Source organism: Sminthopsis crassicaudata, chromosome 4, assembly GCF_048593235.1.
Source record: "Sminthopsis crassicaudata isolate SCR6 chromosome 4, ASM4859323v1, whole genome shotgun sequence".
Classification (NCBI taxonomy): domain Eukaryota; kingdom Metazoa; phylum Chordata; class Mammalia; order Dasyuromorphia; family Dasyuridae; genus Sminthopsis; species Sminthopsis crassicaudata.
The window spans coordinates 14233676-14260386 of NC_133620.1; the positions used below are offsets into that span (position 1 = coordinate 14233676).

The window sequence follows — 26711 nt, forward strand, 5'->3', positions numbered from 1 at the left end:
AACCTGGTCTCCAGGAGCTTTTTGGCTAGGCAAACTTAAAGAATCAGAATATATTGAATGTCCAACTCAACCCGCCTCCCCATTCTTAAAAAGTCATCCCCACAGAGATATCAGGATAAAGATTTTTTTTTTTTTAATTTCATCCAATTTCCAAACTAAATCTGATTACTTACAGCAACTATCCTGTCGTTAATGTGAATTTGGCCATTATGATCTGCAGCACTGCCCGGTATGATATTTTTCACATAAATCCCCGAGACATCCCCTGAATGGGCACAAGAGAAATAAAAGAGAAAGAAATCACTAGTTATCACTTGATTGCCAAATATTTTACTCTAGGGTATGAAGGAACGGAGGTAAAGGGCTGATGTCCAACATAGTTCCAGTGTGGCAATCAATGAACTGGAATGATTTACTTCTTAGTGACAATGGAAGGTTCCACTGGTGGGAGGCTGGCATTTGGAAGTGAGAGTGATGTGAAAATGAAAGAAAATAAAATCAATTTAAAAAGCATGTTTCAAAGAAGAATTAACTGCTCTGCCAAATATATGTTTTATTTCTGGGAGACGGGCAGCTGACTACACCCTGCCAGCTATCAACATGACAGTCAGGACCAACCTGATCATCTTTCATAGGAGGATTGATGAAAGGGATCCGGCTTCCAACCTCTTCATTTAAATGAAACTGATTTTTGCTAAGTTACCAATCAGCTCTTTATTGTCAAATCTAATGGTCCTTTCTTAGCCTTGATTCTCCAAGACCTTTCTGTAGCCTTTGACTTCTTTGATCATCCTCACCTTTTAGACACTCTCTTCTCTCAATTTCTAGAACACCAATCTCTCTAGGGTTTCCTATATATATGATCATTCTTTGTTCGGTCTCTTCTGCTCAACCATCATTCATATCATGCCCCGACCTGTGTCTATATCTCAGGATCCTATCATGGACTCTTTTCTCTACATTTATCACTTGATGTCTTCATCAGATCCTATGGCTTAAATTATTCATCTCTAGGCAGATGACTCACAAATTTATATATATACCAAACCCTAATCACAAATCTGAAGCAGCTAGGTAGCACAGTGGATAGAATAAGGGACCCGGAATCAAGACCTATGTTCAGACACTAACTAGATGGTTGAACTTGGGCAAATCAATTAACATCAGTCTGCACGTTCTTCATCTGTCAAATGGGGATAACTATAGTACCTATCTTGTAGAGTTTTTGTGAGAATTCTAGTGATAAAACAATTTGTATATCTTAAAGAATTGTAGAAATGTGAGCTAGTTAGCAGTTGCAGGGATGGCAATAGTGTTATAAGTGGTCACAATCCAAATGGCTTTTAGACATTCCAACCAGGATTTCCTGAAGGCATCTCAACTTCACTATTTGCAAAACAGAACTCACTATTTTTCCTCCAAACCCATGGTTTTTCTGACCTTCTCTAACTAAAAAAACAAAACCAACCTCTTTCATACTCTCAATTCCAGACCAAAAAAAAAAAAAAAAAAAAAATACTACCACTTGGGTCAGTAAAATTCCATTTTAGACCACCCACTCCCATCGTATATGCTTTTTGCATTGTTCTGTGCCTCACAACACAAGCCATCTATAACTTCTCTAAAATATTCAAAAATCTTAGCATATGTATAATAGATTGTAAGGCAAAGGTCTTTAAAAACAAGACTTGAATTGATTTTTGTTAAATCTACTATGCTTATTTCTTAGAAAGGAAGCTATTCATTGGGAAGTGTTGAGTTAGAGGATAATGACAAAGATGAAAAAACAAAGACAAAAAAGGATCGATAAGGAATCCTAAAACTAAAAAGAAAACAAAAATAAATTCAGAAAGGCACAAATGAAGAAAATTTGTCATCATCATGTTATGTTTAATATGTATGTTTTAGCAAAACAAACATAATGGAAGTTTACAATTTCATACACAATTCTATTTTTTCTCCTTTGAATATTGGAATGTTCATGTTTTATGAATAATTGGCAAGGTGTTAATAAAAAAGAATATTAAAACTCAAAAAAACAAAACAAAACAAAAAAAAAAAAAAACCTCCTTGCTGTCTCCCAAGTTCACAGGCCAGACTCTTCTTTTCAGGACATATCTGTGATCAAAGGCCAAGTTTTGTTGTTTGGGCTCCTGCCTTATCTCTCCTACCCATTCCCTTTTCACTGGGCCACTATCCTGGCTCAGGCTCACTGGTGTCCCTGCCTCAAGTTCCTTTGACTCTATCTAACACATCTTCTACCTGGCCATTGAAATGTTTTTCCTAAAGGGCAGGTCTGATTTTATCACTCTCACATTTATTAAATTCTGATGATTCCCTATTTACTCTAGTATCAAATATAAACTCTCTTACTGGATTTTTAAAACCCTTCCCCAAATGGTTCCAACCAACTTTTCCAAGCTTATTCTATATTACTTCTACTACACTCCATGGTCCAGCTAAATAGATGCTGCTCCCTACACACAGCACTCTCTCCTATCCCTGCACTTTTACACTGGCCCCTGCCAAGAACCTACTCCCTCTTCCCCTTCATCTTATAGAATCCTTTGTTTTGTTTGGTATTCAAAAGCCACCTAGGACATCTTGCCTGATCTTTCTGATTAGAAACACTTCAAAAAGCTAGCTAATGTATATTTGTATATTGTGAATATACTTCTTCCCCCCCCCCTGCCCCGAGGCTGGGGTTAAGTGACTTGCCCAGGGTCACACAGCTAGGAAGTGTTAAGTGTCTGAGACCAGATTTGAACTTGGATCCTCCTGAATTCAGGGCTGGTGCTCTATCCACTGTGCCACCTAGCTGCCCCTGTGAATATACTTCTGTATTTATATTATCTCCTCCAATAAAATGTAAGCTCTTTAAGGGCAGGAACAATTTCCTTTCTGTCTTTGTCTCATCCATCAGGGACTTTAATTCAGTTTTATATACTACTGCTCTCCCTAGATATCAGCCCTCTGAAGTCCACAGAGCAAAACTGATCCTACTTTACATGACACCCTCTTGAATTTTTAAAAACAGATCCCTCGTTCCCCCTTAAATCAGTGGGGAAAAGGAATGAATGTGGAGATGAAATCTGAACAAGTCATACTGCCTACCACAATGCAAGTGGCAGACAGGTTCACCATACTTATGAAAGCCTTTGGGACAAGGGACCAGCCACATGAGAAAGACATGCTATCAAAATGTTCAAGATACTCCTTTACGAAACTCTCCTTCAGAGTTTTCAGGGTCATTCTAGGAGAGAGAAGTGTTGATTGTGATATATCTGTTGGGTTTAGGGAGAAAAAGGTATATATAGATTAAAAAAAAAAAGTATATGGCAAAAGTATGATTTGGGTAGGATTTTTTAAAGAGTTTTTTTTTTTAATCTTTTATTCTTATATTCTTATGCATTTCCCACAGCATCCCTCCTATTCCCTCTCCCAGAATAGGGCTATCCCTTTTAAAAAAACAATCAAAAAAAGAGGAAGAAAAAAATTCCCCCAAAGTTATTCAACTCCTCATTAGACATTCAGTCTAATATCTGCTCTAGCTTTCATGTTCACTCCCGATTGCCTCTACCGTCTAGAAGAATAAAAGAATTTCATCTCTTTTTCTCTGCTCTTTAGAAGAACAAGACATGCTACATGTCCTTCAATATCCTATGAGGAGGTGATGTTCTAGTCACAGAGAAATATCTAGGAGAACTCTTTGTTTAGTTCTACACTTTTCTCATTTCTCTTGCAATGGCTAGCAGAATTTGTCTTACACATGCCATAAATGGAAGGCCAATTAAGTAGTCACTAAATAAGTATTTATTTAAATGGGATAGATGGATGGATGGAAGGATGGATGGAAGCCAAGCCCAGGAACTCAGACACCCGTTCTTGAAAAAAAGTCTTAGCAAAAAAATGACTGTCTTCAAATGCAAACAGCAATTTTTCCTAAATGCAAGTACGTGAATACACAATCCAAATTTAGCTATTTTAGAATTCATTTGCATTTCCAAACTCAAAAAAGGGGGTGAGAGGCACTTAAGAAAGAAACTAAAAGATTTAAAAACAGGTATTTCATTAGGCTAAAAGGGCACTGGGTGGGCCTGACAGGAATTATTCAGAACTCTGAATACATTAGCATCCCTAATTTTTCCACCTGCTATGAACAAGCAAGACCATCAATTTTTGAAAAAAATCAATTAACTTCATTGCTGGTACAGTCAAAAGAGGGCTAGATTTGGAGCCAAAAACTTGGGCCCAAAGGCCAGCACAACCACTTTCTATCTTATGACCTGGAGCAAGTCCTTTAACACCCCTAGGCCTCAGTTTCCTTATCTGTAAAATGAGGAAGCTAGGATAGGTGAGCTCAAAGGTCTATTCCAGCAATGAGTAAAAACTCTGTGAGCTTAATCTCACAACTCTGTCCCATAAAACCACTAAGACTGTCTCACTTTTGTTCCTAACTCTAGCTGGGTGTCCCCAGATGCTGCCATTGTAGGCAATGTCTATTTCTTTCCTCCCTTAGCTCGGGTATTTAGACCAGGTTCTGATTAGGCCAGTGATGAAGGGCACATGTTTTTCCAAGATGGGCATCCCATCCAGAGCTCCTCAACGTGCGCCCTGCTTACCTATATCTTTCCATAAATCACATAGAATCACAAGAATCTTGGTGTTGCCAAAAAATAAATTAAAAAAAAAATTAAGGCAACCAAAATTAGAAGGAAAGCAGGAAGCTGGGGGAAAAAAAAATCTGCACCAAGTTTCTCTGATATAGGCCTCATTTCACAAATAGAAAGAGAAATGAGACAAATTTATAAAAATAAAAGCCCTTTCCTATGAACAGGCAGTTTTCAGAAGAAAAAAATCCAAGCTATGCATAATCACATACAAATGTTCTAAATCACTATTGATTAGAAAAATGCATATTAAAAGAACTCTGATATACTGCCTCATGCCTCTCAGACTGGCTAATAAGACAGAAAAGGAAATTGGCAAATGTTGGAAGAGATGTGGAAAAACTGAAATGCGTGCACTGGTGGGAGATTTATGAATCAGTCCAACCATTCTGAAGAACAAATTGTAACTGTGCCCAAAGGGTTATAAAATTGTCTGTACTCTTTGATCCAGGAATACCATTACTAAGTCTGTATCTCAAAGAGATAAACGAGGAAAGGACTCATTTGTAGCAAAATATTTCTAGCAGCTCTTTTTTTGTGGGGGCAAAGGATTAGAAATTGAAGTGATGTCCATCAAGTGGGCAATGGCTAAACAAGCTCTGGTATATGGTTGTGATAGAATACTGTTAAAAGAAATGATGGGCAGATAAGATGCTCTCTGAAAAAACTGGAAAAACTGATATGAATTGATGCAAAGTGAAATGACCAGAACCAGGAGAACAGTGTTCACAGTAACAGAAATATTGTAAAGATGGTCAATTCTGAAAAACCAATGAAGACAATGATTCCAAAGAATGCATGATGAAAAGCGTTCTCTTCTTCCAAAGAGAGAACTAATGATTCTGTGCAGTTTGAAATATGTTTTTTTTATTTTTTTTTGTTTTCTTTTGTCACATGGCTAATACAGAAATATGTTTTATGTGAATTATGTGAATGTGTTTTAGAAATATGTGAATAATTGATATCAAATTGCTTGCTTTGTCAAAGATTGGGGAAAAAATGGCAGCAAGAAAAAAGAATTTCAAACTAAGAAGTTTAAGAAAGGACTGTTTAAAAAAGTTTTATTTGTAATTGGGAAATATTTAACCAAAAAAATTTTCTTAGAATAGTGAATAATCATCAAGAACTATCAATAGGTGACTTTAAAATGAAATTTTAGTTTTTAAAATGAATAAAAATCTATTTTTCTTCCTCCTAAACTAAACAAAAAAAAATTTTGTTAATATGTATAATCAAGCAAAATTCCTGCCTTGACCATGTCCAAAAAACATTTGTCTTTAATCTATATTCTGAGTCCCTTACATCTCTATCAAGAGGTATATAGCCCAACAAGTGATTTTGAAGTATTCAAACTATATTTTTCTTTTCTTTAAAAACATTTATTGACTTTTCCCCATTGCCTTGATGTCCTAATAGATTTTCTATCTAGAGAGCCATTCCTTAAAATAAAAAGAAACAAAAAACAGAATCAGCAAAATTAATCTTTTGAATCTGATAATATATGTAAGATCAAACTATTTTGTTCTAACGTTTTAAAAAATCCTATCTTTCTAGTTTTTCAAAGTTTTCAAATTTTGTAAAAATATGCGAGTAGGGGTCCTGTGTGTTTCATGTCATCATTAAAAATATTGTCTTTCAATTCCAATAAACTTGGGTTAGAAAATGCCATCCACATCCAGAAGGAAAATGATGGAGACAGAATGTGGATCCAAGTATACTATTTTCATCTTTGTTTGTTTGCTTGTCTTTTCTTCTTCATGGTTTTTCCCTTTTGCTCTGTTTTTTTTTTCCCTAACACATGACTAATATGGAAATATGTTTAAAATACTGTACAGGTATAACCTATATCAGACTGCTTGCTGTCTTTAGAAGTGGGGAGATAAGAAGAAAACATTTGGAACACAAAAAATCTTATAAAAATTCATGTTGAAAACTATCTTTATATGTAATTAGAAAAATTAATTATCTAGAAAAAATAAAAATAAGATATTTTGCTCAGAGAACAGTATTTAAGCATTCTCCAATAGCTGTGCCTCTGAGCTCAAAAAGAGTTCTGGGGATGAGCATTGGTGCCCAAGGGGTCAAGACACAGAAGGAAGCCTGGGGAGGGATCCAGGCAACCTTATCCAAACAATGCTTTTCTTTTTTGATATTGTAAAATATATATTTATGAATGTTGAATACAGAAGCTGATATACTAACTTAAGGAGATTGCTAGGTGACAATATGACAGTAATAGCTTTACTGATATCCTGTTCAAAGGATTGGGTAGACTTCAAAGTATTGGGTAGACTTTTCTTTGAACAGTTGGTTAACTTTGATCTCTTATAATTTCCTCATCATTTTCCTCATAATTTATCCTCATATGAGGATAATAACCCAACCCAAATATGATCAAATGAAATCCTATTTGTATAAGTATATTACAAATCTTAAAAAAGCTCTATATAAATCCTAGGGATGATGAAGATGATGATGTTTATGATTAAGAAGAAATTAAGGCTCAGAGGGGAAAAGACTTGGGTCCAAGCCACCCAAAGTGACAGAGGCAGTCAATTTGACACTGTATCACTTTACCTCTACTTCCATTTTTGACTGCTGAGATCTTATCCAACACTAAATGACTATCATGAGCTACCAACTGCTGACCCAGAAGTAAATGATACCAGGTGCAGATGGAGACCGACATTTTTTGACAAGATTCATATGGAGATGCATATTTGTTACAAGGGTTTTGTTTTTTTATTTCTCTCTTTTAAATGGGGGTGGGAATGAAAGCAAAAACAATGCTTATAAATTGAAAAACCAAAGGAAAGAAAAAAAAGGAGTAAAATCATGTTAATCAGGATTAGGACTATAAAACTTTCTGGTGATGTTGAATATTACTAGATAGAAAGGTGGATGGATGGATGGATGGATACATTCATACATATATATATATGATAGAGATAAATTGATGGAAGAAAGAAAGGAGGAAGAAAAGGAGAATCAGAATACATTTATTAAATGTTTACTGTTTGTCAAGTATTGTGCCAAATAGTGAGGAGATAATTAATAAATTAAATTGATCAATTTGTTAATTAAATAAATTGATTAATTAATTTTGATGGCACTTTCATGGATTTCATCCTCCAATGTCCAAAAGTTAAAGGTATTAGAGGAATTGTATCCATAACTTGGAAAATCCATGGAAGAAAACAAAAAGTATTTACCTGTATGTGAGGAGCCAGCATACCCAATGATTGTAATCCCAAGACTTTGGCCATCCTTTTTAGTGAGTTCAACATCATAAGTATCAAAAAGAGATGTGTTAACCTGAAGAGGAAAACGAAAGCCAATTTCAATCCATAATGGCATCTGCTATCACAGGATCTCAGAGAGGTGGAAGATGTCACCATCTACCACTATCTAGTGCAACAAGTGAGCACAGGGAAATTTAGAGAATGGGACTCATCAAACACAGTCATAGCACCACAGATCTTGAGATGGAAAGGGAAGCTCCTAGTCCATCTTGTACAATCCTTTCATTTCACACATGAAGAAGTTAAGTGATTTGTCAAAAATAACATGTAGCTCTATCATTGTGAAAATACTCTCAATTTGTCCAGGATCCTTTTCTTCAAATAAACATTTTAATAAGGATAGTATATAAATAGAACTGGAAGCCAAAGAGTGATTACAAGAAAAAAAAAATAAGGAGATACCTTAAGTTGAACAAAGAAAGGATTTTAAGTTGGGACTAAATGTTAGAGATATTATATTAGGGCTTAAGCTAAAAATATTATCTTCGAGGCTGAGCTAAAAAAAAAAAATCATTGAGTTGCTTTGGATTTACAATATCACAAAGAATAGATAAAGAAGCAATCAATACAATACTTTTTTTTTTTTTTTGGCTGAGGCAATCAGGGTTAAGTGACTTGCCCAGGGTCACACAGCCAGGAATTGTTAAGTGTCTGAGGCAAATTTGAATTTGGGTTCTCTTAACTTCAGGGCTGAATACAATACAATTTTGAAAGGAAATCAAAACTCACTTAAAAAAAAAAAAGGTTTTTAAAATAAAAATAATTTAAAATGAAAACTTATTTTAAAAAAGAAAAATATAGAAATTACTTCCCAAAAACTCCCCTTCCCCCCATCCCTAGAATGCATGATATATGTGGGAAAAGGGAAGGAAAGGGGGCACAATAAGGATCAGAACTCACACAAATGAGTTTGTAAAAAATTAAAGAGCTACAAATTTTAAATACACTAAATCCTAACACTAAAAGAGATCTACGTGTCCCTTTGGGCCCCTAGAAATCAAAGCTAAAAGACCTTTTCCTTACAAAGCTATTCTACAGTTAAATAGCAACATAATTATCAGCTATCACCAAGCATTGATTGCATTTGACTCCTGGGACAAGTTCATAGACATCAGGGTAAGAACTCCTGCTCTAATCTAATTATCCCCCTATTTTATGGATGTGAAAACTGAGGCCCAGATAGTGACTTGCTAAGTAAATTGAGGTCACAAAGAAACAGAGCTCTTCCTGTCAGACCTGCGCTTGTGGATGTCACATATAACAATGGAAAGATCACTGCCTTTGACTCCCATTCCACCAATCTGAACTAGACAAGTCACTTTACTCTTAAGCCTCAGTTTCTTCATCTGAGAAGTGGTAATAAATGACCTCCAAATTGCTCTCCAGCTCTACCAACCCCATGTCTGTCGCCACATCAGGAGGTCAGCTCTTCTCCATGGTACTAAAGTCAAGCCCAATAAATAAGCATTAATTAGGTACCTACTCTGTGCCAGGCACTGAGTTTGCCATGAATGGGCCAGACTTGCCAGCACATATAATTTCCCCCCTTTCTTTCCTCCTTGATCTTTCTTTTATATTCCCTCTCCCTTCCCCTTTATTCTTTTTTTCCGAAACCTAGAGCCTACCAATGTGACTCATGAGGACAGCTGATCTACTCCAGTAGTACAGAGAAAAAAGGGTTGTTAATCCTGATCAGATGTGCTGTAGTGCAAAAGTAGCTGAAAAAACTGAAGACAGAAGCATATACTCACAGAGCTCTGGTTACATGTAGACACAGATGGTAATGCTACAACGGGCAAGGTTGTTGGGGTTGGAGGAGTCACCGAAATTTCCCCGATGGGGTCTCTTGCCACTAGCATCCTCACAAAATTCCCACAGTTCCTCAGCACTTGAGCAACTTGCTCGCTGCTCATCCCTTGCACGTTTGTGTCACCAATCTTCAAAATATAGTCTCCTGTCTGAAGCTTTCCATTCTGCAAGATAAAAAAATGAATGAATGAATTTTAAAAAAAAAAAAAAAAAAAAAAAAAAAAAAAAAACATTTCTTAAGTATTTACTACATTCTAGACACTCTGCAAAGTTCTGGGAATATGAATGGAAGGAAACAAGACAATCCACAGGGAAACATGATCCTTTCCTCTTGGATTTCTTTATCTATACAGGTGTTGAATCTCTCACCCCAATAGAATAGAAGCTCCTAGAGGTCAGGGATAATTCATATATCATTGGATTAGAGGATCATAAGATCCTCTGTCTTGAAAATTCTATGTTCCATGACTTGACAATTTGTTCATGGATACACACACGCACAGGATTTGAACCTAGACCCTCTTTCAAATGTTTGATGCTGCTTCCCATTTGATGAACCTGGCTGCATTCTGCCTTGATATTTTCTAGGTAATCAAATCAAGATGCCTAGAATTAAGCATCAGAAGAGGTGTAACAGCACAGGTCCTAGAGCAAAGGTCTTTCATTCAAAGACATTACACTTCTCCACACAACCCAAATTCTCACAATTATTTTTGGCCATCATATAACCCTTCTCACTCATCTTAAGCCTGAAATCCACTGAAATTTTCAAATACTTTTCAAAAAAACAACTGACCTTCTTCCAAAATGCACTGGAGAAGACTTTTTTTTTTTTTAATACTCCAATGAAACACATTTTTTTTCCTATTGGATTTTGTCTCATTAGGTTCAGTTCAATGCTTTAGCCTGTCAAGATCTCTGAGAATCCTAGTTCTGACATGTAGTACATTAGCTCTCCCTTTCAGTTACTGTCACCTGCAAATCTGTCAAACAAACTGCCTATTCACCTTTGTAAGTTACTCATAAAAAATGCACACAGGACCAAACAGATTTCTGGGGTGCACCACTGGAAACCACATGTTACACTGAGCCTTGATGATTTCTCTTTGATGTCAGCCATTCAACCACTTCTGAACCTATCAAATTGTATTATCATCTGGTCTCCATCTCCCCCATCTTCTCTGCAAAAATATTACAAGGTGGTCAATCAATAATATTTATCAAGATATATTTTTAATAAATATTTCCCAAAATATATATTTAAATAAATATTTACTGATATATATTCTAATAAATATTTACCAAAATATATATTTCACTAAATATTTACTAAGATATATGTGTATATACTGCAATATTTGTTGAAAATATATATATTTCAATAAATATTTGCTGATTGCATATATTTCAATAAATACTTACTAAGATATATTTATATAAATATTTACTGACATATATTCTAATATTTACCAAGATATATTTTTCACTAAATATTTACTAAGCTATAGGTGTATATACTAAAATAAATATTTGTGAAAAAGATATATTTCAATAAATATTTGCTGACTGTATATACTTCAATAAATATTTACTAAGATATATATATTTATTGTAACATATGTAGTAAAATGTATGGGATTGCCTGTCAAAGGGGAGAGGGAGTGGAGGAAGGGGGGGGGATAATTTGGAAAAATGAATACAAGGGATAATATTAAAAAAAAAATTACTCATGCATATATACTGTGGGAAAAAAATTCTAAATAAAAATTTTAAAAAAAGATATATATATTTAAATAAATATTTACTGATACATATTCTAATATTTACCAAAATATATATTTCACTAAATATTTACTAAGATATATGTATATATATTACTTAAATATTTGATATATATATATATATTTCAATAAATTTTACTGGTTATATACACTTCAATAAATATTTACTAAGATATATCGTTCAATAAATATTTACTGATTTCAATAAATATATACTAAGACATGTATTTAAATAAATATTTACTAAGATACATAGTTCAATAAATATTTACTGATTTCAATAAATATATACTAAGATATATATTTAAATAGATATTTACTAAGATATATTGTTCAATAAATATTTACTGATCATGAACATTTTAATAAATATATACTAAGTTATATATGTATACATTTATATTTCAATAAGTGTTTACTAAGGCATATATGGACACATATATGTGTATGTATATATATATATATTTTTTTTTTCAATAAATATTTACTAAGATACATTTTACCAAAGGCTGTTAATGACATCACATGTAAACTACAGCTCTCTTGGTAAATTGACTTGAATCATCTAAGACAAGAGGCAGTGTAGTACAGTGGATAAAGGTCTATCCCGGCATCAGGAAGATGTTGATTCCAGTTGTGAGCCTGGCTACATGAGCTCTAAGACCATGAGCATTGGCTGGGCTCCCAAATTGCATCAGCAGAGCTTCTTTTCTTAGGGCCTAGAACAACTAATAAATGCTTGTTGACTTGACCTGACTTGGGGAGTTCCCAAAATGGTTGTAGGCAAAGATTTAGATAAAGATACCTAAATAAATATAAGTTGGAAGTTTAAAAGAACGGAATCACTGAGTCACTTAGTCCAATCCCTAACCCTTAAACGACACCCTTCTACAATAAAAATCACCTTTGTAAAATCCTCAACTACCAACCAGCCAGTCTCCACTTAAAGCCCTTTGAGAAGGGAGACTCAACAGCCCTGGCCTTTCTTTTGACTTCAGGTCAGCTCTCTCAGAAAGTTGTTCTTGTCCCAGCCCAAATCTGCCTGTCATTTTCCCCAACCCACACAGTGCTCTTGGTTCACCGAATCACTGATGGATGGATCACTCATCAGGAGAGATGAATAGAGCTCAGATCGGGAACTTCAAAGGAAAAATTCTCCCTACAGGGTACCTGAGATAATGCCCAGAAAATGCTTTGCATCAAAAAGCATTATATGAATATAAGCTGTTATTACTGTGATTATCCCCTTATTCTTCCAACAAATAATATTAGTCCAACCCACTAGCATTTTCAAGAGAAGAAATGTGATCCATTAGTGAATTTAACAGACTCCCTCCCCCTGAAATAAGCCTTTACTAACAGGTTAATGCCTTAAGACCTTGACCATGACTGAATGGAAAATCCTAATTATTAGAGTACCACTTGTGAGCATTTTCCCTACAATTTCTTTCTACCTGAGTGGCGTTCCCAAAGAATTGCTGAGCAATTCTTTGAAAATGCAAAATGAAAGGCCTCAAGTGGAAGGTAAGAACCATTTCCTGCTCTTCTGGCACATAGCACAAAATAAAGTAAAGTTGGTACACAAAACTGAAACATTCATTTTGCAACTGAGAACAACTGCTGGGCTATCAGTAAGTTCAAGCAACTCCCTGCCACCGCCTCCAAATGCAGCCTGAACAGCCCTCAAAATGTCAAAAGTCAACAAGCATTTATTAAGTACCTACTATGTGCCAGACATTGTGCTAAGCTACTAAGCATGCAAAGAAAAGTAAAAAAAAAAAAAAAGGAGAAAGAACCAGGCCTCTAGGAGCTAACAGCTTACTGGGGGAGATAGATAACATGATTCTTCATCTCCTTCATCATCATCATCATCATCCTCATAACTGTCAAATTCACCTTCCTTTTAAACTTTTTTTTAATGTTGCATTGTATATTTATTTATTTTGTTAAATATTTCCCAATTACATTACATTTTGATCTGCTTCGGTTAACTTTGGGTCAGAAGTTTGAGCCCTCTGACATCATATAATCCCTTACCCCCAATTAACTAACTTCAGAGCTAGCTCATATCTGGCTTTCCCAGCTTCCTAACCATTTCTTTGTGTCTTCGCCATCTTTCTGACCCATAAATGTTGGTGTTTTCTCTATATTCTCTCTTCTGACCTCTCAGACCAATTCCCATACCTTTAACCAGCACTTCTCTGCAGATGGATCCGAAATCTGTCTGTAGACCTGACCTCTTTTCTGAGTTTCTGATCCTTTCTCCATTTGCCTTCAAGAAGTCTTCACCTCTACATATTATCAGCATCTTAAGCCCATTAAGTCTAAAACTGATCATATTCTCTTGTCCTGTAAACCTGCTCTCACTACTCCTGACTTTTTTACTTCTACGCCCTCCCCAAGCAATTGTCAATCAATTCCTATTTCAAATTCACATTTCTCGAGCACAAATCTGATCATGTCACCCAATTCCCATTCTCAGGAAGCTTCAGTGGTTTTCTATTGCCTCTAAAATAAAAGTCAAGTTAATCTGTTTGTCATGTAAAGAGCAATCTGGCTCCAATCTATATTAAAAATTATATTTTACTGGATAAAAACTATTTTGTATACACACATAGATTAGTCAATGCAAAGAATATGCAATATTGTGATTTTGGTCAGGGCAAGCACTACCAATCAGGAGATAAGAAAAGGTCCCTTTAGCTGAAAAAGGCCAAAGATTTCACCCAAGGGAAGCTGGAGAGCATTCAAAGCAGGAGAGACAGGCCCTCTTTGGAGGGCAGGATGTTATCCGGGGGGACAAGCCAGTAAGTGGTCTTTGCACAAGGTTACAGAGACAGTGAGTTAGGATTCTAATCTAGGCCCAGGCTTCTACTGGACCTCTCCCCGAAGTAGTCAGGACCTTGTGGCAGTCTGGTACAGAATCAGATTTTTAAAGAATTGCTCTTTTTTTAGTTAGAGATGGAAGAAAATAAAGAGGCACTTGGTTTGCCAATGACATCACCAGACCATCTCATCCTCATTGTTATCCTCTACAGATAATATTCCACCTCCTAAGGAGGCTGCCCCTCCTGCCTGGAATGCTCTCCCATTTCCATTTTGTGAAATTTCTACCCCCTTCAATGCTCAGTGAAAGGGCGTTGGCCAATGTGGGGCCTTTTCTAATCTCCCTAGTAGACTGAATTTTTCCTCGCCAAAATAACACCCCGGTTTGTATTCTTTTTTATTTCTCCAGTAGAATATCCTTTTCTTGAAGGCAAGGACCATTTAATTTTGGCTTTGAACCCTCGGTGTTTGGCAGTTACTAAATGTTTGTGGAATTGGACTGAACCGCTTTGTAGAGGGAAGTAACTTAATAGTTTTGGATTGAACTGACTGCTTGCCTTTCTCTTTTAAAATGCATTCTATATATTTATTTTTCCCAATTTTACTTCACCTCTTGCTTAATTTAAACTGTGGCAGTTAATTTGCATCTGTCACTGGAAGCCAAACATTTTGTTCATTACAGAAAAGCAGGTGTTCTCAAGAATCAGTCAAAGGCAAAAACAGTTATTAGTCAGATTGATAGATAGGGCAGGCTCTGAAATGACAGGCAACTTTCTTCATTCCTGCATCTCAAATTGCTGGCTTTTATTTGAATTTTGCAGGAGGCCTTCGCCTTCCATAATCTGTAGAGTAGGCAAGCAAATTAGAAGAAAGAGAGCTGAATTTGCACCTGAACAGGTAATTCGACATCAACAAGAGCTGTCAAAGAGCAGGAGCAAAATATAAACCCAAAAGCAAAGGAGGTCAAGTATCAACAGGGATCAAAAGCACCCATTCTTCCATTCATCTATTAGGATATTGCCCTTTAAAAAAATATATACATATCCATCCATCCATCCATAAATATTATATATATAATATATAAACCTAAACTTTCTGGGACCCACAGCTATTTTCTCTTTTAAGAAACAAGATAATCCTGAAGCAAAGTTTTATTATGGTTCCTCATTGTAGGAAGGAGGTGAGTCCGAGTACTTGATGGTTACATAGTCCAAATGCCAAGTCTGCTTGCTCTTTCCCAGATCTGGTGATTGATGGCTGCTTGTGCACCTGTCATCTCAAAATCAGCCTGATAAGTTTGGAGAGGTTCATCACTAGGTTGACTGAAGAAGGGGAAATTTTTTAGTCTCGGCAATTTTTCCTATATCATAAAAGAACTGTGAATTCAATCAGCAGAGGAAGTACCCAAACCCTGGTGGATCTGGGATCCCACTTTCATAAGGTCCACCACTGACCATCCTGGACATCTCCCAAACGTGGCCTCCCCAAATCAACACAGGGAGTCTATTCAACATGACTTTCCTCGCACACTCCCAACATTGCAAGGGCCCTATAAAATACACAAGCTATCCACTATTGACCCCTTTACTCTTGCTAGTGACAGTGAATTTATGCATCAGGGAGTCATGGGGAGACTGGTTTAACTTAGGGCAAGTTAACCCCGTCCCATAGTCCTTCTGGAATAGACACTGGCTCCTTTCACTGGAAGGGTCCCATCAAAGAGGTGCAGAACAATGTTTAGAATAAACTTGTTAAAGTAAAACAGAACCAAAAGATATGTATACCAATATATTTATAGCATCAAAGAACTGGAAAACAAAGTAAATGCCCATTGACTGGAGAATGAACAAAGCTGATGGGGAATGGCTAAACAAATTGCAGTAAATGAATACAATGGAAAATTACTGTGCTATAAGAAACACTGATTATGATGGATACAGAAGTATCCAACATATGAACCCAAATTCAGCAAGCAGAGCCAAGAAAACCACATACACAATGATTACAAGAATGCAAATGGCATGAACATCAATAAAATAATTGAGGACAAATGTTATAAAGTTATAATGATCAAGTTTGGCCCCAAAGAAGAGAAATATTAAAGCAGCTTCCTGCTAACTGTATAAGGGTAGGAATAATGGGTGTAAAAAACTGTATACAATGGCCAACTTGTAATACTCTGGATAGTTTTGTTGAACTGGTTTCTCTTTTTTTTTTTTCATCCCTCATTTTTACTGATGGCTTTTTCTGTGACAGGGAGAAGAGATTCATCAAGAAATGTCAGTGAGGTAAAAGCAAAAGAGAGCAATTTAAAATTTTTTTTTAAAGATCTAGATTCAAATGGAACAAAAAGGGCATTTTTTTTTTGCCACTCCCCCAAACCTTATGCTTCAGGAGAAAAGATAAACATGATATGATTTAAGGGGCATAGGTAAGGACAAAGTATTTCACTCACAACGGCACCCAACAAAAGGTTTATTTGGGTGAACAGTTGTCCATAGAGAATTAATAAGAAGGAGGAAGGAAGACTGGTTGTGAGGAACAACAGCAGGGAAGAGAGCAACCTTAGTGTAATGTAGTTTAACCAAATCAATTCAGCATCCTCTATCATGTCACTGAGATCAGACACACTAATGAAATTGAGATATTGATAAGAGCAACAGTTCATGGTTGAACATGAGTTATTTATAGGAACAAGAAGCCCAGTTTTCAGTGAAGAATCAAAGAGGGAAGACCAGAGGCCAGTCCCATTGGCTATGGAGATTAAGGGGCAACAAAAGTGGCAAATGGTACAGAAGTAGCAGGAGGGAGGCACCCAGGATAAACAACTTAAGGTAGGCCAGCTCCCAGAGATAATGTCAAGGAACAGTTCTTCCTTTGGCAAAGTAAAATCCAAGACAGTGGAGAGCCACATGGCCCATGTCTGCAAACTGGCAGGAAGGGGCTTATATGGAGAAAGCTGCCCAAGGTAGCCATGTACCTTCTCTGACTATTCTACTGCAGGACAAGGCTACTGGAGGCTCTTGGAAGGGAAGGCAAAAGATGCCTTTTTTGTTCTGATTGAGTATAGATCCCCCTCTTAAAAAAAAAAAAGGCCTTTTAGTCTTGGTTAACTAGAAAACCAAGTAGTCAGAGGGAGGCTGGGAACAGAGAGAACAAAGCAATTCATTAAATTCCTAATAGTCCAGCAAAAATGTCTTCTATGCTAAAAAGGTTTTTATCAAAGGATACCTCGGTACTATTCAGACTTCTAAGATGAATAATTTTGCAGAAACGGACACTCTCTCCACATACCCATGCTGTGACCTGTCAGGCCTTTTATTTTTCCAGCTATGGGTTAGTCCAAATGACCTGTAGGCTTTCTCTCCACCCCAAAATTCTGCAATTCTGCAGCTGTGATTTGTATTTGTTTTTGCTGAAAGTCACCAAGTTTTATACAAACGATAATTTTGAACAATGACAAAAAAAAAAAAAAAAAACCAGAATAGTCACATACCCGATGCGCTAAGCCTCCAGGAACAATCGTCTTCACAACAACACCGCTCGATTTTCCACCAACAATTCCAAAACCTAAGCCGGAGCCATCATTAATAAGTTCAACATCTTCAATATGACCCCAGCAAATCTAAAATTGACAGCAAAATATATCTGTTACAGTCAGCCACCATCAATATTTCTAGGGATTTTCTGTATGGAAAGGAACATCATCCACTCAACAAACCCAGCAATTATTAAAAATATTGAGTATCTATTATATGCAAGCTATTAAAAAGGGATTAATAAGACAAGGTCCCTGCTCTCCAGGCAGTAACCATTTATTTGGTAGTGGATATAGAGTGTGTACATTACTGAGCGATACAGACAAGCAGACAGAGATGAAGAGACAAAGAAAACTAAGAGACAGATACACAGAAATAAAGAAATGGAGACAGAGAAGGTAGGTCGGTAGGAAACAGAAAGATGGGCAAGGTCCGTTAATTGAAGACTGGATTTAGAATTTGGAAACTGGGCACTATCTTGACAAGCAAAGATTAACTCAGAAGGCACTCTGGGTAAAAAGCAAGCCAAGGAGGTAAGAGAATTAATTCTGTGTTTGGATGGGACATGGGATATACACAGAGGCAGTTGAACTCTCCAATCACTCAGAGGCTTGAATATCTGAAGACTTTAGGCACTAGATAGCCATAGATGATTTAGTGCTCAAGCAAACTGATGTGGTGGCAGTGAGTGCCAAGGGACTGGAGGCAGGAGGAATAATATGGAGGTCATTTTTAAAGTCCACATATGAGATCAAAGAGCCTTTCACCAAGAAGTGAAAGGAGACACATTTTGATACCTTGTTCTTCTAACTTCCATTGGAATTATGAAACACATTCTAAAAACTCGTGACCTCCACCCAAAACCGCACACATTATTCTTACTGCTTAATGCTCTATTAGAGCAAATCAGAATGTGAAGATTATCAAGGAGAAAGAACCTATTTTCTTTAATTTTTTTAATAGTTTTTATTTACCAGATATATGCATGGGTAATTTTACAATATTGACAATTGCCAAACCTCTTGTTCTAATTTTTCCCCTCCTTCCTCACCCAAATGGCAAGTCGACCAATACGTTATATATGTTAAAGTACAAATCAAATATACATATGTATACATGTCCAAACAGTTGTTTTGCTGTCCAAAAAGAACCAGACTTTGAAATAGTGTACAATTAGTCTGTGAAGGAAATCAAAAATGCAGGTGGACAAAAATAGAGGAATTGGGAATTCTATGTAGTGAGAACCTATTTTTTTTTCTCCTGAGGCTGGGGTTAAGTGACTTGCCCAGGGTCACACAGCTAGGAAGTGTCTAAGTGTCTAAGACCAGATTTGAACTCGGGTCCTCCTGAATTCAGGGCTCGTGCTCTTATCCACTGCGCCACCTAGCTGCCCCTAGAACCTATTTTCTTTAAAAAGCATATACTAAGGCAAAACAATGACAAAAGTTTCCATTAAATAGAACAGACATTGTATGACTTTTATTCACCTCATTATATTGTTGAAGAAATTGAGTCTCAGAAATGACATGACATTTCACAAAAGACACCACTCTGAATTGAGACAGCAAGGTACCAAGGGCAAAAAATTATACTGGGCCCATCCTCACCCCAGTCAACTGCTCACGATACAACCCTAAGAAGTCACTTCCTTTGAGGAGAGAGGGGAAGAGAAAGGAAAAAGAGGCTCAGCTTCATAAAATGAAGTGGTTGGACTAGCTGGCCCCAAACGTTTCTTCTGGCTCTAAATATTAATCCTTTACAAAGATATCATGACTAGGACTATGCCCCAAAGTAAACAAAGAAAGAGGAAAAAACCTTAGATGTATAAATATTTATGCAGCTCTTTCTGTGATGACAAATAACTAGACATTGAGGGGGTGCCCATCAATTGAAGAATGGCAGAATAAATTATTCTGTAAGAGTATTACAGAATATAAGTGTGCTGGAAGGAATGATGAAAGAAGTAACAGAGAAACTTAGAAAAACTGATACATAGTGAAATAAGTAAAATCAGGAGAACAATTTATATGATACCAACAACATTTAAAAAAACAGCTAATTTGAGACCTAAAATCTCTGATCAGTACAATATCCAACCATGATTCCAGAGGGCCTGTGATGAAGCAAGATCTTACCTCCTGACAGAGAGAGGATGAGTTCAGAGTACAAAGTACATTTTTTATTTCTTGGACATGGTCAATGTATGAATTTTTCTTTGACTATCCATTTTTTACATGAGTTTTTTCTTTCTTTCTTTCTTTTTTAAATGGGGGAAAGATGGGAGAGAAAAAGAGTTTAAAGAAAAATAAATTAGGAGGAAAAAAAAGATCCTTTGCAAAGAAAATAAAAATAAATAATAATCCAAAGTCAAAGAAAAACTAATTCTTTGGCTACATGTGGCATGAAGAAAGAAAGAAACCTTTCCCTATCTTCTATTGGAATAATAACTAAAACTCAGTCACAGAATTGGAGAGCTCCTCTAGTGTGACTCACATCTAGGAGAATCCCGGCTATGTCACCGAAGTGATCACCCACTTTTGGGGGAGAGAGTTGTGATTCCCTTCCTGGCAACCTAAGTCATAGGCTAACAGCACTAGCTGAGAAGAAGCAAATCTACATCTGTCTCAACACACCAGAGTTCCTAGTTTGGACCTTTGGGACCAAGCAGAACAATCCTGAGCCTAGGTTCCATGGGACTCATTTTCCTAATGTAGCCCAACTTGTCTTCTGAAGCTCAACAAACACTTTTCGTCAAGGTGAGAGACACAAATCCTTCTGGGAAAGTGACAGCAAAGGGAAAAAGAAAAAAAAAAAAGCTCTTTATGAACTACCCTGCCTATGTGAAAATGCTAACTGCTTTTAGGGAAGCCAGATCCCACTCATACACTAACAAGCTTTGAGTTGCTAGTTTACCTCTCTGGACCTAAGTTTCCTAATCTCTGAAATGAGAGGATTATACTCATCCTTCCAAATCTAAATCTATGATCAGATGATTCTCTCAATACAATCAAAATTTCCCTCCCTCCTCTCCACAGTCTCCAAATCAATCAACTACCTCTCTGCCCAAACCACAGTGTTATGCCAGAGGAACATCTGACCTGGCGGCTTCTCTCTGCCGAGCAAGGAGATTACTTTTCTCTAAACACTTAGGGGTTCTCTTCCCCTACCTAATCAACCATCTGGGCACATTCTTCCTCTTCCTTTCTCCCGGAATTCTGGAATCAGGAACAAGATTAAGCAGTCAGTGTCCCTGGATGGGGTGTGTCAATCTTCTCTACATTCCATAATAAGGTGTACAAGGAGGCAATGACTGTCTTTGCTTTTTGCATATACTAAGCCATTTAATAAATGCTTTTTTATTCATTCATTCATGTCAGGAAATACCCTTCTTCCCATTTTTTGACTCACTTTCTCAGGAGGAGGAGTTTCGCTCAGGCTAGTAGAACTTTGGCTTGGCCATTGTCTGGATCCCCTGGCGACCACCAGTCGCAGAGATCCTGTGCACTGCTGGAGCAGACTTATAGCCTGTTGATGGGTCATATTCCTGTCCAGAAGGGTGTAATTAATGGCCAGGATTTGGTCATTTTCCTTTAGTCGCTGATCCCTAGAAAGAGTGAAAAGACATTTTTCTTTCTGTTAAGCGGCTCCTTCACTTCCCCAAGAAAAATGCATAGAAACCCAATACATTCGGCCTCCTCATTCAGCAGGTTGCTCCAGAATTCTTTTGTTTATGACACTGTTTCAATTAAAGACTACAACTTAGCACTTCAGAATGTTTTTGCATCGAGCACACATTAACTAATTAACACAAGTTACACTGTGTGCATCCTGCAAATTGTTGGGATGTTGGATTTCTTTAATGATTTTAAAGGTAAACAAAAACAACTTAGGAGGTGTTCCCCACACCCACCCAATCTGTTTCCTCCCCACAGCCTCCAAATAATCCACCCCCAATCTGCTGAGATATGGCTTTGATGCTAGATGGAAACTGCTCCAGTCAAAGGCACCTTCGAGGCTAGTTTGGGCTCTTCCTGGCCTCCCATTCCATGACCTCTCCAGCCTCTGGCATTGTGGACTACTTCACCTTCTTCAAATGTTCTTCTGAAGGGGCAGCTAGGTGGCACAGTGGATAGAGCACCAGCCTTGAATTCAGGAGGACCCAAGTTCAAATCTGCTCTCAGACACTTAACACTTCCTAGCTGTGTGACCCTGGGCAAGTCACTTAACCCCAGCCTCAGGGAAAAAAAAAAAAAAGCAAATGTTCTCCTGGAAGGAATTCCTGCATATTATCCAGCCTCTCTGACTCAACCCTCCTTAGTCTAATTCTCCCTTTTAGTGAAGATCCCTCTTGTCTTTTCTTTTTTGAATTTTATTTCTTGGAAAGCACATCCACTTAATAATCACTTAATAAGAACCTAATCACCAACCAAAGAGCAGCCAGGTGGTGCAATGGTTCTAGTGCTAAGCCTGGACTCCTTCTCTTCCTGAGTTCAAATCTGGCTTGACATTCCTAGCTGTGTGACTCCAGGCAAATTAAATTACTTCACCCTGTTTGCCTCAATTTCCTCATCTGTAAAATGAGCCAGAGAAGGAAATGACAAATCTCTGCAGTACCTCTGCCAAGAAAACCCTAAATGGGGTCATGGAGAGTTGGCCATGAGGGAACAACTACAAGGTGATAAATGGCGATCTGGCTTCAGCCTAAAGACCTTAAATGAAGTAGAAATCACTCTGAGCCCAAAGCTCAAACTCTCAAGAAGCTTTTCACTGCCTCTGAACAACTTCCTTCCCCTCACTGCCCTGGAGCCTGCCATCTGGGGCCGTGCTTACACACGGACTTCAGCTCCTCAGACACAGCCTGGGAATGGAAGGGACCTCCAGAGCCATCCAATCCAACTCCCTCATTTCACAGATCGGAATCACGGAGGCCCATGGAAGTCCAAGGGACTTGAAGAGATAAGGTGGGGAAAATGAAGGATCAGCAAAGGATTGTTTGTTTTAAAAAAGGATCATGGGGGAAACAAACCAAGCCAGACATAAGAACCCCTACCTGTCTGCTATACTTCCCGGCTGGACTTCCTTCACGAAGAGATCAACGCCGGCTGCATTTGGCTTTCTCACCGTCACCACGCTGAATCCCAGGCCTCCAGTGGATGGCTTTGCTATGTCTATATATTCAATCTGTCTGCCCTGGTGGGGAGAGAAATAAAATCCACAGCTTGATGCTGAGCTAGCTCTGAAACTGCTGAGCACAGATGAGGCTGCTTTGGAAAGTTCTGAGACTAAAACCACCAGCATTTTGATTTCTGGGAAAACTCTCACTTTATGAATGTCATGAAAAATCAAATCCAGGGAATGTCAGTCCCTAGGATGCTCTGAAATCTCAGGAAGTTAGGGAAGCATTTTGACATTTCTTTCCCACGATGAGCTGAATCCCCAGAGGAAGAACAACTCTCAGAGGTCATGTTGCTTCCTATTGTGTGTTTTCTGCATTTCTGCAAATATCTTCAAAATGGTATGGATTTTCTCCCCCATTGGTTTCTTACAAAAAATTTTCTTTCGTTATATTTTCAGAAAAGCAAGGAGTCCAAGGCTCTAAATCCTCAGCGGAGGAGCTTTTAGCTCAACTCAAAACAAGGAGGACCTTGGGGAGAAGGGATCCTGTTTTTAATCCAATGACAAGTTCATATCGCTCTCTATGGGGACAACCTGAAAAACTAGGAGAAAGCATCCCCCTTCACTTGGGCTTTATCTTAAAAGCCGTGGCTCCAGGCCTGATTGCCAAGGATTTTATTCACTCCATTAATAGCACACTAATTGAAAGAGTAGCATTTCTAATGCCAGGAGGCTAACAAAAGCAAGGCCCCAAAATTAACGTTGGACAATGAAGCAAATGGAATAAAGTGATAATGCTAGGTAAGGGATTCTGGTTTAAGTGGCGCTTTTAAAATTAATGAATTTGCTATCTGATTTGGCCTTCTCTTTTCAAATCAGTCTCCAATTGTAAGCTGAAGCTCCCGGGCAAAGGAAAGTTTCATCAATGGCTTCAGGTGAGGGACAAATCTGGTCCCAAATGTCAAAGATCAATTACAGAATATACCTAAGTTCGAAGAGAAATTAGACAAAGGTAAGACTTAAAACATTTCCCACTTTTGAATATAGTTTTAAAGAGGGAATCAAATCCATTTCTGCCAATCCTTTTGTATTTAATAGGATACAAAGAGGAAAGGCAGAAGGGAGGGAGGACTCAAATCACTTCTCAGGGAGAGATTACAGGTAGCCTCCCCCCTCTCCAAGGAACCAGCCCAATTCTCTACGGTGCTGACAAGTTGTAGGAGAATCAGGTCAGGGCAAGACTGGGCCAAGTTCATCTCCAATTCCATTTGGAGAAAAGGTTTCATTGCTGTCCTCTTAACATCCACAATCACTACTAAAGCAAAGACGTGAAAACCTAAGAGAATACATTTTAAATTAAAATTGTCAATCAATCAATGAACATTGATTCAGTTCTTTTAAAATTTTCCTTGAAGGGTTGGCTCTCTGGAAGAGGAAAAGGGGAGAGATGAAAGGTGAAATGTAGTGAATGGACAAACATTATTTAAGCACCTATTAAATGACAGGATGGGCAGCCAGGTGATATATCCTGTATATCCCTAAAGGAAAAGGCTGTAGACTCATCTTCCAGATTTTAAATCTGGCCTCAGACACTACTAGCTTGATGACTGTAAGTCACTTCACCTTGTTTACCTCAGTTTCCTCATCAGTAGCCAGAGAGGGAAATGGTAAATCACCCCAGAATCTCTGCCAAGAAAAGTTCAATGTGAGCACGAAGAGCTGGACCCAACAATAACACATGCAGAGCCAGGAACTAAGGTGGATGGAGGGGTGAGTGGGCTTGTGGTTAAATCAGTGTAGGATGTTCCCCATGAAGAACTTCCTCTACCCAAGCCCACTTGCAAAGTATATGCTGTTGTTTAGTCATTTTCATGCTATCTCAGATTCATTTCCTTCTGCAGCTCATTTTATAGAGAAACTGAGGCAAACAGTGAAGTGACTAGGCAGGGTCATACCTCTAGCAAGTGTTTTAGGACAGATTGGAATTTCCTGAAGCATATTATCCTCTGCACCACAAGTTGTCCCTCTCAAATGCAAAATGGGAATAATTTTAATCTATATACCTATTCAATTATTAATAGGGCCTACCTCCCAGGGTTTTTGTTAAGGATCAAAGGAAATATTTGTTTGTTTTTTCTTTTTATTTTTTTTTCTTCTTTGTTTTTTTTATTATAGCTTTTTATTTACAAGATATAAGCATAGGTAATTTGTCGGTATTGGCAATTGCAAAACCTTTTGTTCCAACTTTTCCCCTCCTTCCTCCCCCCCAAGATGGCAGGTAGACCAATACATGTTAAATATATTATTGTTTGTTTTTTAAAAGGCATTTATTTAGTATGGTATTTAGCATACAGAAGTGCTATATAGATGCTTATTTATTCCCTTATGACACACCAAGTAAGGCCACAAACACAATACAAATCTCTTCCTTCAAGAAGCTTACATTCTATCAGAAGAAAATCTTGTTTCATATAATACAGAGTAATTTTGCAGAGGGAGGCCCTGAGAGCTAAGGCAGGGGAGTGTTGGGAAAGGCTTAAAAGTGTTGAACTCAGCACTGAAGATAATTAGGGATCCTAAGTAGGCAAGGTACGAGAAGCGGATGCATTCTAGGAAGGGGACATCCAGTGCAAAGTCACCGAGGTGGGAAATGAGCTGCCGGGGGGAGGGAGGTGGAGAATCTGCATGGAACAAAATGGGACTTGACCTACCTGGGCCATCTGTTGAATAACAGAGGTAAATTCCTCATTTCCTGATCTTGGACTCCAAGGAAATACTGCAGCTGAGTTATTAAAGGCTGTGTGGGCATTCCCATTAGCAATTGAGCTGTCAGTAAACACAAGCAAGCCTTTCCTTGAAAAATCAAAGTTGGCCGAGCGATCTGAAGGAATATGGCTAAGCTGGGAAGGGAAAAGAGAAATAGAGACAAATGAGAGAAAGAGAGAGAGAGAGAACAATCACATAATTTCATAACTTGCTGAAAAGTTCATACATTAACTTTTTTTCTGTTGATGATTTTATTCTGAACTTGTGAAATAAAATAAGCATTTTCACATAACAGGGAAACAGAGAAAGATGATTGTATAAAAGTGCAAATCAATTATGTACAATTTGCTATTTCTTTGAAAAAAATAACAGTTATCATGTATTTTTTTTTTTCTAAACCCCTGCTCTTTTCCCATTGACTCAGGATGGATTAGATGTTGCATGTTGCACATGGAACTAATAAATGAGATATAGAGATGGTGAAAAGACACAACCTGCTGTTTGTCTGCCTTTTGGATAACAAGAATTAAAAAGCTGCGTGGTCTAATCCTGTCATTTTAGTGAGAAAATCACTGGTCTGGAAGCTGGGTGGCTTTCCAGTGTCACCTAGGTGGCTATCGTGTGCATACTTTAATAAACAATCCATTGGGGACAACCACCTGGCACAGAGGATGCAGCACTGGCCCTAGAGTCAGAAGGATCCGAGTTCAAATCCACCTCAGACACCTATACTTCATAGCGATGTGACCTGGACAAGTCACTTATCCCTAACAGCCTCATTAAGTAAATAAAGAAAGAATCCATTGGGATAAAGACTGCCTATAAACTAGCAAGCTTTCATATTAATTAAAGGCAAAAATGATCTACGATCTCATCAATGGAAATTATTCCCCACAGGATGAG

General features: G+C 37.5%; 1 protein-coding gene across 1 annotated transcript in view; it reads right to left on the reverse strand.

Moving 5' to 3' along the window:
* The window catches only part of PATJ (PATJ crumbs cell polarity complex component), a 335316-nt gene that overhangs the window by 295924 nt on the left and 12681 nt on the right, over positions 1–26711 (reverse strand). The window contains 7 exon segments of the mRNA XM_074265778.1: positions 174–265; positions 7883–7985; positions 9724–9945; positions 17885–18013; positions 21336–21531; positions 22978–23117; positions 25754–25942. Coding sequence (XP_074121879.1) covers positions 174–265; positions 7883–7985; positions 9724–9945; positions 17885–18013; positions 21336–21531; positions 22978–23117; positions 25754–25942 — 1071 coding nt within the window.